Below are 16,361 nucleotides of genomic sequence, written 5' to 3' on the forward strand. Positions count from 1 at the left end.
GTCTAACCCTACGTATGCTTTTTAAACATTCTCTCATATCAGAATAGCTCATATAGAGGGGGCAGGTGTGAAAGGAGAGCCTGGAAAGCTACTGACAGAATGAATATCACAGGTCAGCATTGGGGAGCACAGACACTTCCCTCTTTTGCATCCACAAAAGGGAATAGCAGAAGAGGAAGAAATGAGAAACACAGGAGAATGTGAGTAAGGACAGTCCAGTATAGAAACCATAACACCGAGAATCCTTAATTAAAGCAACAACATACCATCTGTTTGTAGGGTTTCTGCTCTGAACCTGTTTTAGCCTGTCTGGCTTTATCAATATCTTCAGCTGTTAATCCACTAACAGAGGAATGGTCTTGGTGAAAACCCCTATTTTGTCCAAAGGCAGCAGCAAAAGGATTTCCAGGGTCCCTAAAGCCTCCAAATAACCTTGCATCCATTTTGGGAGGGAAAGGCTTCTGACCCATGCCAGAATCTCCAGTCTCACCAACACTTTTAAAAGGTCCATTCGTAGTGTAAGAGTAAGCAGGGCCTTCACCGCTGCGTTCATGAGGCTTGCCGGGGGCAGTGGAGAAGTCCATTGCAGCATCTGATGACTCTCGGGCTGAGAAGTCATAGTCTTTCCCAAAATCCTCACTGAGATCAGTTAAGTTCTCCTGCTGTTTGCCTAGTTCCTGCAAACAATAATAGAAATACTTTAAGAAAGGAACTTAAAACCTGCTCCCTGCCCACCCATGGTTCTCAGAGATGGATGTGCAGCTAGGCTGTCCTGTCTCCACAAAAAGTAATTTGTGGAGATTCTGGCACTGCAGACATTCACAGTAAATGACACTGAGGATGCCTGGGATCACTGGCAGTCTTTCAACCCCAGTGATGGGACAAATCCATTAACAGCTTCTCAAATACCCATAAATGGAGAAGCCTTGTTCTGCATACACTGCCAGGACGGGTCACTAATTGTGAAGTTCACTAGAAGCAATACATTGCTTGGGAATAACAGGTGTTGGGAGCTACAATTTCACCCAAGATATACATAGGAAGGACAACAAAAAGCTAAACCTCATAATATTCAGTTCTTACCCCTACCCTGCTCTGTCTTCCCATGCTGTCCCTATCATGCAATGTTAGCACTTTCAAGCCCAAAGCTACCCGAAACAAAACCAGATACCTATGGCAAGGTTTGTTGTCATCCCAAAGTAAATAAAATTTTGTGCTTAAAGCAAGGCTAACAGCATCAGACACAGCAACACTCAAGGCAAGTCTCTTCTATTTTGTCCTAACCTGCAAGAGTTGCCCCACTAAGTCCAGATATTTCCCACCACTTCTCAATGTAGAAAAAAAAAAAAAAAGGCAGCAGAGCATTATCTCCTATTCACTTGCCACTCGACATACTCTAGTCACCTATCTCAGTAGCGACAATACCATAGAAGAACTGATGACTATTACAGCCAATCAACAGGATTTTGCATCCTGCTGCGGTCAGGCAAGCAGGCAGCATATTTTAGGCTCTTCCCTAAACACTAATTACATTTCCCCTCCTTACAGAAAAAAAACAGAACATGGTCTTTCCTGTTATTCAGCAGGTCTCATGCTATTCTGAACCTCAACATTAGGGCGGGGGGAATCTGTTTACAGATGGGCACTGCGGCCACAACACTGATGATTTCAAGCAAGAAGGCCTGTCTACTTCCATAACTTAAGTTTTAAAAGGCATGTCAGACAGCCAAAACCCTGCCACACATCAAGAGAAGTGCAATATAGTCACTTAACATAAAAGCTTTCCTCTCTTCAAAACAGAAAAGTGTCATAGCTTCAGACTGCAGACTTCTTACTGAGCCCTGCTTTGGCAGCAGCTTCTCGTGCAACTCATTTACAACACAGGGCAGGTGTTCTGCAGGTGTGTTTGTGGGACCCTCCTGTGCAGAGAAACACGCACAGAAATGGGAGAACATCATCTCTTTCTCTCCTTGGATGCAAAGGCAAGACAAAGCATTATCTCCATAAACAAACACACTTAGGATGTTTCTGTGGCAAGCTTACAGAACCAAGGAAACACAGGCCCAGATTCTAGGACTGAAGCTATAGGAGACTGCTGTGATAAGCTTATCGCATAAAAAAAAGTCAAAACCTCACTCATTAGTTTCTGCTTCAAAATCATGATCTGAGCTACACTGTCTTTCTAAAGGCTGATAAAGAAGGATTGGTTTTGATTTAGAGAAGTTCTTTTCCTCAGACAAGCCCCATGTTTTCAAGAGATGGCAACACTGCAAATGTGAAGCTCTTATAAATCCATCCCCATGTCTGGTGACAGAAGCTGCTTCTTGAAAAAAAAAAAAAAAACAAAAAACAAAAAACAAACACACACAAAAAAAAAAAAAAAAAAAAAACACAAACAAAAAAGATTCTGGCTTTCCTTATGTTCCTCCTATGAAAATCAGTTCTGAAAATCCAGCCTAGGCCAAAAGTGATGAACATGCAAACATCTGACCCTGAGCCATTCTGAAAAATCTCGTGCACCAATTCTGTAAAAAAAGGAAGAAGCACTGAGATAAATCCAATTCACTCTAAAAGAGCTCATTCACTTAGTCAAAGGAGAGGTAATCAATGACTGAAGTTTGAAGGAGATTTTAAGTAACAAAGCTTCTGGCCAATCTTAGCAAGAGCATGACCTGTGACAATATGACGTGAGCTAAAAGCACACTTCATTTTCAGCATGTCTTAAAGACTCAATAATGGAACCAGCAACACTCTGCAGTAACATTCCCCCCCCTTTCCTGTCCATGCACCTCATGCACACCACAGAAGTTCTGGAGAGTTCCTAGGGTGTTGCAACATCTATATTACCAACCCAGCACTTCAGAGCTACGTTCTAGTTCACGATGCAAGTTCCTAGCCACTCTCACTACAAAACCAAAAAATACCTGGAGGAAAAGCAAAACATCAGACCAGACTGCACAAAGAGCATTTGCTTACCTGCATTTTCCCCAAGGCAGAACTGAACTGTTCTTCAGCAGTGGCCTGGAGAGTCCTTGCAATGGTAACTGCATCGCCCCCAAGGAGCACTTGCCGAAGCTGTCCTGCTTGGGTTTCTAGGACTGCTTTACTAAGCTTTGTCAAGCCTCTCATGACCATGATGGCATCACCCGCCATGACTGATCTCTTTCTGTGCTGAAAGATGAAAGGGAAAAAAGAAGAAAAAAAAAAAAAAAAAAAAAAGAAGAGAGGTCAAGGAACAAGTTTGCAAAACAGTTTCAAGTCACCTAAGAGCCAGTGGCTATGCCAGACGATCTCTTTCCGCTTTGGCAACCAGCCACCACGGGAACTTGTTTGCAGCTCAGACAGCACACAGGCCAGCTTGAATGACAGCTAGTTAGCTGCCCTTACCAGGCAAAGCGAGAACTCTCCTTATGACTGTTCATTAGTTAGGACAGCGTTCCAGGACTCCACACAATATTCAAGTTACCGTTGACTGGGAAAGCAAAGGCAGGTAAATGTCGGTAACACTGCAAAGATGATCTTGATTGCTTCCAAATGTTTAAAAAGGATTAAAAGCATTAGCATTTGACCTTTAATTACTATCAGGCCCTGGAACATGTTCTCAGTGCCTGATACCATGGATAAAGTGCACTGACAACTGTCACATCCCATTCCTGCCCTGGAGCTATACCTGCTCATTTTACATAGCCAAATTTCTTCAACTCCCACTCCAATGAGGAAGCTTTGCCTGTCCTTCAATGGTGGTCTGCTCAGCCCTCAACTTCTAGCTCACTGCTACTTTTAAATGGAAACTTAAGTACACTCAGAACAACGACCTACCACAGCATTTGCTAAGTACTGCATTGCAGTGCTAAATTTTTTACTCAGTCCACCTTCCTGTTCAACAGACACTCCACGTCAGATTCATAATAGTTTGTGCAATTTTGATTGTCTCTTCAAATACAAACTGGGCACTGTAGGATGCAAGACAGAGTGCGTCTGAGAATAAGTTCCACCGCCTCCTTTGTCTCAGCCTAGGACCAAGTTTGGGCTCAGTACACCGGCTATCCTACATCACTGCAGTTCACGAAGAAGAAAATCAGGAGTGGCTGGGATGCCAAAACCATTTTGCAGGGGAGATTTTCACCTCCTTATTTCACTCATCTCCCACACCTTTAAAGCACAATTGGGGTCACAGTTCCAGGGCTGGCTCAGTTGCACGTCCTCCCACCTTTACTGACACAAAGTTAGGGGCACGCAGTTGGCACAAAATGCTGCCTAAGGTTCAACCTTAACCATAGAACATTCTCTGTGATGATCTGGAGAAAAAAATATTTCTGGCTGCAGCAGGTACCAAGCACTACTAAGGCCACATATTTAAGTTATTTCCTTGGTAGGTACACAGGCACCAATTCATTTTTAGAAGATTACCTGTCAACATCCACATATGCACAACTGTAAGTGTTAATACACCAAAGGGGTACAAGCGATCCTGAGTCAATAGTACACACAGCATTATGCCCTGCTGCAGACAACAAGCAATTGGATCCAGTTACCTTCTCAGGAAACACAAAGCCTGTCTCACAAACACATCTGCTCTATCAGTCACGCAGGAAAAGTATGGACTGCTATAGCTAAATTTCTGGATAAGTACACAATTTTGCTGCAGTCACACAGGAGATGCATGGATTACTACAGCCAAATTTCCGAAAGAGTGTTATGCAAATGCAGGGTAAAACCCGGTTACTGGAGTATTTGTTCAGTAACTGTTAATCAGTGATCAAAATCAGGAACAACCACTGTAGCCAGGAAGTGAGTATTATACCTTACATGCTTTAAATGTGGTTGTTAGGACAGTCACGTGTTCAAATGGGTTAGCTGTAAAAATAAAAATGAAGCCTATCCAAGTCATTATTCTCTAGCTATCTTTACAAGACCTACCCATATGCTTCAGACCTCTAAGAAGTGTTACCTCTGAATCTCTCCAGATTTTAGGGACTAGGGTTGGTTTTAACATTGTATAAGACACTGTTAAACTTGAAAGCTGCCTGTCAGGTAAGGACGTGTACTCTGTCAACTGGAGGTGTTTTTTTTCACCCCCTATCTTCACACTAGAAATTGCCACATGGATCTCACTCAAAGCATTTGCAGGCAGTCTCTGCAATTCAGAGCTGGGCAAAAAAACCAACAACACAGTACTGTCCTAGCTGAAATAAGACCGTTCAAAGGTTGCCACTACTATGAAATAAGTGATTTTTTAGTCTCAAGTATTAGAAGCACAAGAAAGCTTGAATGCGAAAAGTTCGTTCCCTCCCTCCCAAGAAGGGCAATAAAAGGTAATGCAATATAGATCAATGTGCGCTCTGACAACACACACACACGTCCACTTTTAACATGGATTCTTTCTAACCAACGATACCAAAACCATATCCTTTCACCCAAAAACAGCTGAAGAATTTATCTTGAAGTGACAGTTATGCACTAGATGTGCATTTAAAGAAACCAAACAATAAATCTTCCAACAAAATTTCAGAGAAGCTAATGCAACCACAAATGAAAAACATACATACATTGCACAATGCGCACTCAACCTCCCATTGCTAAATATCTCAAGAAAGACGACCAATTGCCCTTTACAGGTTTGGCTATAAAAGAACACTGGGCACGTTGCTGCCGATATCCTTCTGACTTCCACGCTATCACACTCACTTTCCCCTGCACAGCAGTTACAACCGCTTAAATACCATGCAAGTGCTTTGATGCTTCTGAGCTAACAGCGACTGCTCCTATGCAGCGCTGCCAAAGGACAGGCTGTGATAACAGACCATTTATCCCAGCACCTTGCTGAAATACAGGCCTACAGGCAACTGACTTGCTGTTCTCAATGATCTCTCAGATTCCCTGCAGGTAGCTTACAGACCCAAATGGAAACCATTTGTACAAGCACAAAGGCAAGGCACGGCTCAGTAAGGACTTCAGAGGTCAAACCCAAGGAGAGTCACCAACAAATAAAGCCTGAGAAGTAGGAATGTATTTTCAGAAATGAGACCATACTCCTGCTTTTTAACAGAATTTTCTCTGTAAGCCATCTCCTTCCAATTCCTCATCTTCTGTACACCAACTCTTTTCCTTTGACAAAGCACAGCCAGGAAAAAGCAGAGGAAACAAAAACAACTACACTGTAATGATTAATCCTTTGGCAATAGGCATCAGGAGCAAGAAAACATTCAGGTAATGCCTTTACCCATCATCAAGCAGTACGAAGGTGGGAGCTAGTAAGTGCAATGAGAACTGAACTAACACCGGAGGCATTTTCCTCAAGTGGAAAAAATCCCAGGTTATCTAGTTTTCCAGACCCTACGTTTAGCTGGACACATTGGTTAATTACCCCGGGGAGGACACAGAAAGCAGATACTAATGCGGTTATCACAACCAGAAGCAGGGAGCATGCTAAATAATCAAAAAGGGAAAAGATTACACACAAAAAAATAACTAAGAATTAGTAGAATTACCTTTTTTTCTTCAATGAAAAAGCAATAAGCACAAGCAAGGACAAGAGACACAGAAACTGAAAGACAGAGGAAGTACGCACTTCCAAGGAGAAGACGGGCACATGTCTCCAACAATACACTCACATTAATAGCCAGTGCAGACAGCAGACAAGATGGGTTCCTCCCCTGGCACCTACAGCAAGTTCTATTCATATCATGACTAAAACAGTAATCAGCATAAGCAAACTCTATCAAAAACAGATTTAAGGAGTGGTTTCAAACACACTGTACAAAGTCTCTATCACACTTGACTTATCTCCTGAGGACTCGTTATCTAGCACTAGCAAAGCAGGGCCCTTCCTACACAGAGTATGGCCAAGTCAGTTGTGTCTACACAAGCTGTCAGTGTCCACTAGCCTGGATTGAAGAGGGTTGACAAGTGTCAATCATAAGATATTTTCCAAGAATACACCGGTTTTGCTTAGTAAACTTTGCACAGCTGAATGAATCTCTGGAGAACACCCACACCTTCTAGCATGGGGAGGCTAGAGCCAAGTCGTCCTCGGACACCGGACAAAGTCCACATGGCAGGCAAAGGGGCTGGTTTAGGTTAGATCCACACCAGCAAGTAAACCATGTCCTGACATTGCACCAGATTTTGAACCCTGTTGTAATGACAACACTAAATCAATGCTTGGGATGCTCCTATGTGGAACTATCACCTGCCTCACCAGCCGCTGTCCTCTAGTGACTAACTGCAGTGTGTTTCCTTCCTTCTTAAACACACCAGACTATAGCAGGCTGAAGGTTTGAGCAAGTACAGCGAGACACTCTGTATCAGAGGCCAATAACAGAAACATAAAGCCTCACAACAGGCTAATTCTTATATTTGTACTGTTTTCACAACACATCCCTCCATTCATTCCCCTACTTTTCCACATGCTAGCATGTGCTCCTACAGACAGATAGACCACCTTCTGACTCCATGTGCTTTTCTTTCAGATGCTCGGACAGTCAAAAACCTTACTCATATATACACATGTGTATACACATACCTATACAGAACTGCGCAAGTTTAAACATGAGACTTCTAATGATAGGGAAAGATACCAGAAATATTTTTTTTAAGTTTTCTGTGCATGACAACACAACCTCTTTCAATGTAAGGCAATTAACTTCTACCATCAACAGTTTGACATCCACACAAGAAAGAAGCCTACCTACTGTTGAATAATTAAAAAAAAAACCAAACAAACAACAAACAAGCCAACCACAAAAACAAAACAAAAAAACCACCTTAACAAAACACAAGCAGTTTTATAGTAGCCCACACTCCCCCTCTCAGGTCTCTCTTCCTTCTTTATCTCCAGCTTCTATTTTAAATAAGACAAAAGTGAAAAAATACTGGGGCTGGACAAGTAGTAAGGCTGATATCACACTTGCAAAGGAAACTTAAACAGTCTTTATGCCTCCCCCCCTTCCTATTATCCATCATCACAGTCACTGTTATCTTAGTTGTATCTAAACAAGGACTATAACCCTGGAATCGGTGTTATAGCCGCCCACACTATCAAAGTGAGTGTGGCAACAGTACAAATAAAAATAATAAACACCACAAACAAGATACAGATGACTAGGTATTCAGCACATTTGTTCTGTGGCAATAAACCAGCAGTAGATTAACTTCAAAGTAAGTATTACTCGTTAAGCTCCTCTGTAGAATCATAGAATCGTTTAGGTTGGAAAAGACCTGTAAGATCATCAAGCCCAACCGCTAACCTAGCACTGCCAAGTTACACTAAACCATGTCCCTAAGCACCACGTCTACCCATCTTTTAAATACCTCCAGGGATGGTGACTCAGCCACTTCCCTGGGCAGCCTATTCCAATGCTTGATAACCTTTTCTCTGAAGAAATTTTTCCTAATATCTGTCCTAAAACTCTCTGGCACAACTTGAGGCCATTTCCTCTTGTCCTATCGCTTGTTACTTGAGAAAAGAGACCGGCCCCCACCTCGCTACAACCTCCTTTCAGGTAGTTGTAGAGAGTGATAAGGTCTCCCCTGAACCTCCTTTTTCTCCAGGCTAAAACTGCAACTGATCATTTTCAGATTTTTCCATTTCTTTTTGTGTGTGTTGCCATACCAACCCTTCCATGTCATTCTTTCACTCATGGCCTTTTTCACTTCCATCAAACACCTCCACACCAGTTCCTTTTATATCAGATTTCCAGGCCCCTGCCTAGACAGATTTTCATTAGCTGGATTCCTTGGGTTGCAGCTGACCCAAATTTCAACCATGCAGGGCACAGAATAAATTGCATTTTGAAAGGAGAAAGTTGCCATCATCCTTCAAATTGAAATGAAGATCTACCTTGCTTATCCTTCATTCTCCCCCCTCCCCACATCTCCCACACACTGCAGCTCCAAAAGAAACGTCTTTAAAGACCTGACCTACAACAGAACTAAGGACTCCTATATTTGAGTCCTGCCCTGTGCCTTTGACTCAAGCCTCCTTAAATTGAATTCAGCAAGTGTCTGAAAGCTGCTTTAAAACTACCCTAGCACAAAGCAGTTTCCCAATGCCATTTAAAACAAACACCTTTGAAGGGCAGGCGGAACTCGTTTACTCTCTAATCATTAAAATAGCAGTACACGCACTGATAAAAGTGGGCTGCTTGGCAGACAATTGCATCTTTCCACCAAAATTCAGAAGGCTTAGCAGTCATTTTTGGTGAATGACAGCTAGTTCAGAACCAAGTACGAACAAATTTCCCCATAAATGGCTTGACACACACAACATAAGAGTGAAAAGAATGCTTGGACACTTTAAAAGTAAGCACAGTCCGCTTTATTTTAGGCACAGATACATCAATGCAATGGAAATGCTCTGGACTGACGGCTCTATTTGCTTCTTTCTGGACAGTGTCTGGGGACATGCAAAAGCATAGTCACAGCCCACGTGCCTGGAATTAACAGACCCTCTTTCTACCCTGCCCACAGATCTAGAAATAATTCACTCACAATTAAGATCCTAGTGGGAGAGCGTGTTCCCTCATTACAGGCCACTTCCTCTGCTGATACGCCTTGACACAATACACTAATAAATTCTGTCCCGGGCGCGCATTGTTTCCCATTACACTGAGGTAGATCCGACTCAATCACTGTGATGTTAAGGCTACTGCTCACTCGCAGGGAAAACCCCAAGAACAAGTTCTGTGCCTGCTCCCAGCGAAATAAGTATTTGCAGTTGGGGGACCAAAAAAGTCCCATTTACCTCATTTGCTGGGCAAAGAGATTTGGGCCGTTGGGACAATATTTGAATCTGGAATTGTATTTATACCTAACATCCCATCTTTGTATTATCTATGTTACCAAGAAGAAAGGGAGAAAGAATAAGACGACAAGGAAAAACAAAGTATTTTTCTGTTTATGCAGTGGGTAGTGTTTAGAAAAAGCCATTGCACTGCATCCTCTGTGTGTCTCAAAAGCTGCAGTTACTTCCCCATGCATATGGATCTTTCATCCAACAAGACAAAAGTATATTAGAATCAAAACAGAGTATGACCATAAAGCACACAGATTAATATGAGATTCAGTCAGATGCAGTATTTGAAGCACAGAACTACTACAAGCTGAATTTACACCTTTATTTGGGTTTGTGGCAAGTTTACAGAAGAGCACAGTTCACTAGTTCTGAATCATCCCTCTATCAGCGTTAACATACAGCATCACTTTAAAAGACAGATCCCCCACACCCGTATGGTTAGAACAACTCTAACCAGCGGCATTTATATAAAGGTTACACTAAAGCTCTGCACTGATCAAATCCAAACATTGCACTGAACATTACAAACATCTCTCCCCCCAGGTTTGCAGAGCAGTTCTATGCTCTTGCAGACTCACTTCACCAGTTAGGGCAGAAGAGACCGCCAAAGCTCAGTTCCCCTTCTGACGCGCAGAGTCAGTCCCCATCTGATGCACCGCTCTGCAGCATTAAGCTCTGTGCAGGGAACCGACAGAGTTTCCCCACCAGTCTCACGCTCTGAACCAGAATACAAACTATAAGTGAGGGAATTTGCCATTATTTTTTTTTTCTTTTGCAAACACTGTTATGTTGTAATTGTTTTTATTGGAAGTTAAACTTTCTGAAAGCAGACTGAGTCCAATTTGGGAATTGGAAACTGATAAAAAGCTATGCCTCACAAACAAGCGCAGATTCCTTTAAACTCAAATAACACCGTTACTAAAGACAAAATTCTTAAGATAAAGAGCAGCTCTTCCTCTTGCATTCAAACACACATCACTCTTCACTCATGGATCTCAAAAAGCTAAAGAAAGGGGAGTGATGTCAGAGTTCTCTACTTTAGAGGACAGAGAACAAGTAATCTACTGGAAGTTACACAGTGATGACATTGGGAACAGAATCACAGCTCTCTCCAAATGCACTGATCCTTGCAGCACACAGCCCATACCTAAGTGTCCTTTAAATATCTACCCCTATCTGTAATATTAAACTGTAGAGCAAAAAGAAACAAGGATTTATAGCCAGTTTGCTGACCATCTTAACAGTGTATTGTTAACAGTCATACTGAAATGATTAAACACCATACCAGTAGGGGTTTCTAATCAGAACCCTTCTAATTATAACCTTCTGGAAAACTAGAAACACCCTGTAACAGTACCATACATCTGTGTTCCTCAGGTGTAAGAAGATATTTTCCTTGTTATCCTTTTTGTACACCGGGCCAGAACGATGCACACTATGTCTTCAGTCAGTTTACAAAGAGGTACTCCATCCGTGTCCCTCTGGGTGGCATACACACATCCTCTGCTCACATGGGGAACATAACCCTTCTGTTATCATGAACAGCAGGTCAAACACCACAGCCTCCCACTATCGATCCTGCAAGCGTACCTGTCTATATAGATGCCATGCCTTTCAACCTTGACCTGGAAGATAGGGTTAAGTTCAAATTTAGTATCTTACAACACATACCAGTCTATTCATAGCCCCCTTACATACCAACATCCTAGCTATGGGAGCTTTCTTTTTTCTGGCTGTGCCAAAGCCTGCCTCCCTGTTAAGAGGAAAAACAGGATGCAAGAAGAGGACCGTATGCAAAAAAAAAAAAAAAAGTACTTAAAGATGACACAAATTGATCTCCGAGCCAAAGGGGAACATGGTCTATCAGAACCTACAGCTCCTGCATCACAGTTTTGCCACAGTCCTCAGACAAGTTATTTGTGTTGATTCCTACTCAACAAATAGAGAAGCATCTTTGACGCTATGGTAAGCGGAAGTAATGAGTGCTGTATTTCTCATAACTTACTACTAGACCTAATCTATCTGCAAGCTCTCATACCTAATGCAGAATCTATAATCAAAAATTATTTATGCTCTCTCTGTACAGATTTTGCAAAAATCACAAACATATTGTTTTTCCAAACAAGAAGAGCGAAAGCTTTAAGCAACTTACACAGGTGTCTTTGAAAATCCCAAACCTCCCAGAGCAACTTCTGAATGCCCATGCTCCATAAAGCATGCAATATAAAATTCTAAGCTTACCAATTTTAGAAGAGTTCTCTAAAAGAAACACTCAATTCACTTGCAGCTTGCCACCCAGCCATTCTTCCTTCCACCTCTTTCCTAGTCCTGATTATTCTCCTGATGAGTACTTTGACTGTACCAAACTAAGATGAGGATTTAATACTCTCAAATAGCACAATTCGGAGAGCAGAAGAGCTGTCACATTTCAGAATACTACATCAAGCCCTTTTATAATACATTTGTTCAGCACATTCAGAAAAACTAAGGTGTGCAACTGGTTAAAAAGGAAACATGAACAGCAATGAAAGGGCTACACAAAGATCTAATCTAAAGACAAAACCAGGACAAACTGTAGAGGCAAACACACACACAGCAAGAAAATGTTTTAAGTGGAAGCTATCAGCTGCACAACACAAAACAGCTCTCGGACCACCTAGACCACAAGCAGATCATCTTCCACGGTGTCTCTACATACAGAATCTACGTAGCCTTTAAGAAAAAGACATAGCCTTATACAGTTTCCAGAAAAAAATACCAACTTATTTTTTAACTCTGTATATGTGTGTAGACTTGTTTAAGCAGGCATATAAAACTGCAAAGTTTCTAGAAGCCAACTCCATGGACTGACAGCTAAGTTTTTCAGAACAACTAGTGTTATTTTCACTGTCAGAAGCACACAGAAATCTCAGATACTGAATAACTGGGAATGTAAGATGCATCATTTAGCTGTACACCTCTACTGACTGACAAAACACAAAAGCCATTAAGGTACAGAAACACAACTGTGCAAAGAAAGGGCAATATTCGTAAGGGGGCAGGGAAGGAAGGAGAGAACAAAGCAAGTGGCACATAAAAATGAAGAGCATCTTTGAATCTAAAGACAGGCATGTGTCAATAAAATGAGCTCTCACTGCTGGGTGGGAAAGCAGGAACTGACTGAACCCCCTCCCTCAAACTACTGTGCTTTACTGTTAGCTTCCATTTTGGCTCCATATGCAAATAGTTAGATTCCTCCTTTAGGTACTGAAGGAAAGCACGCACTCACAGAACAGGCAGCACTTAAATCACTTTTCCAAAACAAGTGGAGAAAGAAGCTACTCTTCTAGAGATGCTATGCCCCAGAACACAGAGCTCAGTAAATCAAAAGCCTCCTCTTCCAGACTCTTTTCTTAAACAGCTTTAGAAGGAGAAAGCCAGGAGACCTACATACACACAGGAGATATGATACATAAGTACTACTTCAGACCCCATCCTAAGCTGAACTGCTCACCCATCATTACAGAGAGATTTAAGGAAGAGGAGAATTGCTTATTCATGCATCAAAAGCTGAGTCTTGAGATGCATTTAGCAAGCCAGCTGGACCAAGCAAGCTATACCATGCACACTGACACACAAGATAAAAGACCATGAGACACGTGCCACCCCTAGCATCCTTGTTATAACAATTTAAAAGAAAAAAAAACCTCATACAGCAAAACCAAACCAAACTTGACCTACAAGAAACCCCTCTGTCACCAACCAACCAGTTTAACATGAGGGAAATTAGAAAGCAGGAATTCAGCTATTGTCCCTCTTCTCAGTTTCTAGAAAAAAATAATATAACCTGACAAAGAGGGCGTGAAACAACAGACCACCTTTTACTTGCCTGTAAAAGGATTACTGGAAGACTAGAAGCCAAAAAAAGTTCTGTGCTTGCTGCATGGATGCAATATGAGCTATTATTAACCTGCTCTAAATATCACAAATGAAATAACCAGAGCTGCATCACATAGCACAGAATTCTCCTTGACAGCAACGAAACAAGGTGATCAACACTCAGATGGTAAACATGTAAGGGAATTCTCCACATCTTCTGACCTTTTCTTCTACTTATCACACCACTTTATTTTTAAGAGGGAGACACTGTCAAAGCACAGCAGGTCACCTATTTTTTCCGCCCTCTTGAGTAAGACTGGACAGCATACAACTGTTTACCCTAAGCACATCTTATACAAGGTTACCAAGGTCATTGCTAACTAACAGCAAAGAAAAAGCATCTACAACATACAGAAATAAGTCTCCTGGTCTAAGAGCAATCAGACTGGGAAGCACATGAACCACCACTAAACTTTTCCTTCTGATGGTGTATGAAAGAGAGACAAGTTCTTATTACATGGCAGAGAAATGCAAGACCACCAATATTCTGTTCCAGTGCCAATCTGCTTTCAGCCATTAATTTGGAGCAATTTCTGAATCCTTTCAGAAGTCTTTACTGAGCTACTATTGATTTTGGCCAGTATCCTTCTGCACCCGGTGCCAGGAATTATTTTGCATATGCTCAAAGAATACATGCCGGTTCAGTGAAGCAATCTAATTTAAGGACAAGCAACTCGGGAAATGAAGTTAAAAAGTTGTTAGGTTAAATCTTTTTAGAAAAAACAATACTTCAGGTTACTGAAAGAAGAATTGTATTTCCTCTCGCATTTTTCTTTGCCTAAAAAACTACGTAGATAAAAAAAAAGCCTGCTTAATTTTTAAGAGTAGCTTTCTAACTTCTTCATTTTTCATAATGCTGCCCACAAAGTTTGGATTTCCATTGCACAGGGGGAACGCAGAGAATTTCCCCACCTATATTCCTGCTGCGTGAGACATGAGTGTATTGGGGTACCAGAAATAGTGTTACTATGTAAGATACAGTTCTGCAGAAATTAGGATGGTCAGCAACTATGTAAGCAACACTATACAAGCCAGGCTTTTATATTTGTAGTTATTTATAGGTAGTCTGTTCAGTGCCTGTTTAAAACTCAGTACCTCTCCATTAATTCTTGATCACTTTGTTACAAAGACTCTATGAGCCTGTTAGCTTGTGGAAAGTAAGATTATTTCCTGGGGCGCCTTACCAAAGCCAGGGGTCTCATGGTTTCTTTCCCATTTCAGCCACAAGCAAGCTCAAAACAGCCAACAGATTTATTTTACATCCATCATCAGCCAGACACACAGATGGGTCCCAGTCACAGAGAGAAGGGAGATTCTAAGTCCGGAGCAGCCCGGAGAGCCAGCACCACACACGCAGCACCGGACCAGACACTGGGTTTTCTTCCGTGATGCCCGTGGGCAAGACACAGTCCCTACAGAGTGGGAAAGTAGATTCCACCCTCTGTCCTAACCAATTTTAGGTTGACTGTACAGCCCACCAGAAACGTACTGTCCGGAATATGCCGCACACCTGCTCGGGCGAGCCGAGAGCCGCCGTCCCCTCTCCGGAGGACGAGGCTGCTAAGGGCAGAGCCGAGAGCCGCCGTCCCCTCTCCGGAGGACGAGGCTGCTAAGGGCAGAGCCGAGAGCCGCCGTCCCCTCTCCGGAGGACGGGGCTGCTAAGGGCAGAGCCGACCCCGCGGCACAGGAGGGGCACGGGCCGGGCCCCGCTGTCACCCCGGGCTGACAGGATGCAGGAGGCGGCGGCGCGGCCGGACCCGGCCCCTGCACACGGCCTGGACGGCACGGCACGCCGCTCGCCTCGGGCAACCGGGCACAGTGATAAGCGCCCGAGCGCGCCCCGCACCGCCCGGTCAGTCGCCGGGGCAGCCGAAGGAAGGCCCTGCTCACCGCCTGCCGGCACCGTCCCGCTGTTCGCCGCCCGCGGCGACGGCCCCGGGCGGCGCGGCCTCCCCCAGCTCCTGCCGCGGCGAGGGCAGAGAGAAGGCCGCAGCACCCGCCGGCTTCTGGCCGGGTCCAGCCCCACGGAGCAGGGGCAGCCGCTGGCGCGGCGCCGCCATTGCCCGCCGGACCCCGCACACGTCCCCCCGACGGGGACCGGCGCCCCAGCGGAGCGACCCCTGGGCCGAGGAGCCGGTCAGCGGCCGCGCCCCCTCTCCGCGCTGGGCAACGGCGTCCTCCCTGCGGCGGCGCCGCCACAGCCCACCTCCCTTCCCGCACCGCTCCATCGCATCCCGCTGCACTACCGGGTCCTCCGCAGCCCCTTCCCCTTCGCCACTACAGCCGCTCCCCCGTACCCTAGCCTGCGGGCACGGCACGGCACGGCACGGCACGGCACGGCACGGCACGGCACGGCCTAGCCCCCGCCGCCGCCTCGCCTGGCTTGGCTCCAACAGCGACGCTCACCTGCTCACCTGCCCGCCACCGCGCAGCTCCGCTCCGCTCAGCTCAGCTCATGCACCCGCCGCCCGGGCCCCCGCGCTTGTTTACCGCTCCGGCCGCCCCCGGCCGAGGCCCAGCCTCGCGCCCCGCCTCCTCCGCGCTCCCATTGGCCCTTCCGAAGGCCCCGCCCCCTGACCGCGGCGGAACCACCACCCAGGAGCGTGCCGAGCCCGTGCACCCCGCTCCTCCCCGCCAATAGCAGGAG

General features: G+C 44.3%; 1 protein-coding gene across 2 annotated transcripts in view; it reads right to left on the bottom strand.

Annotated features, from left to right (window-relative positions):
* The window catches only part of COQ8A (coenzyme Q8A), a 47,749-nt gene extending 31,522 nt beyond the window's left edge, over nt 1-16,227 (bottom strand). Inside the window, exons 1-3 of one of the 2 annotated variants that reach the window (XM_082480177.1) lie at nt 16,129-16,227; nt 2,977-3,171; nt 267-677 (exon numbers count right to left, since the gene is read on the bottom strand). In XM_082480177.1, the coding sequence (XP_082336303.1) occupies nt 267-677; nt 2,977-3,153 (588 nt within the window). In that variant the 5' untranslated portion in view covers nt 3,154-3,171; nt 16,129-16,227. Of the gene's footprint in view, nt 1-266; nt 678-2,976; nt 3,172-16,120 lie in introns of both variants that reach the window. The other variant, XM_082480176.1, reaches the window with a different exon arrangement.
* Nucleotides 16,228-16,361: the final 134 nt, after the last annotated feature.

Source organism: Vanellus vanellus (genome assembly GCF_965231255.1).
Source record: "Vanellus vanellus genome assembly, chromosome: 3".
Lineage (NCBI taxonomy): Eukaryota > Metazoa > Chordata > Aves > Charadriiformes > Charadriidae > Vanellus > Vanellus vanellus.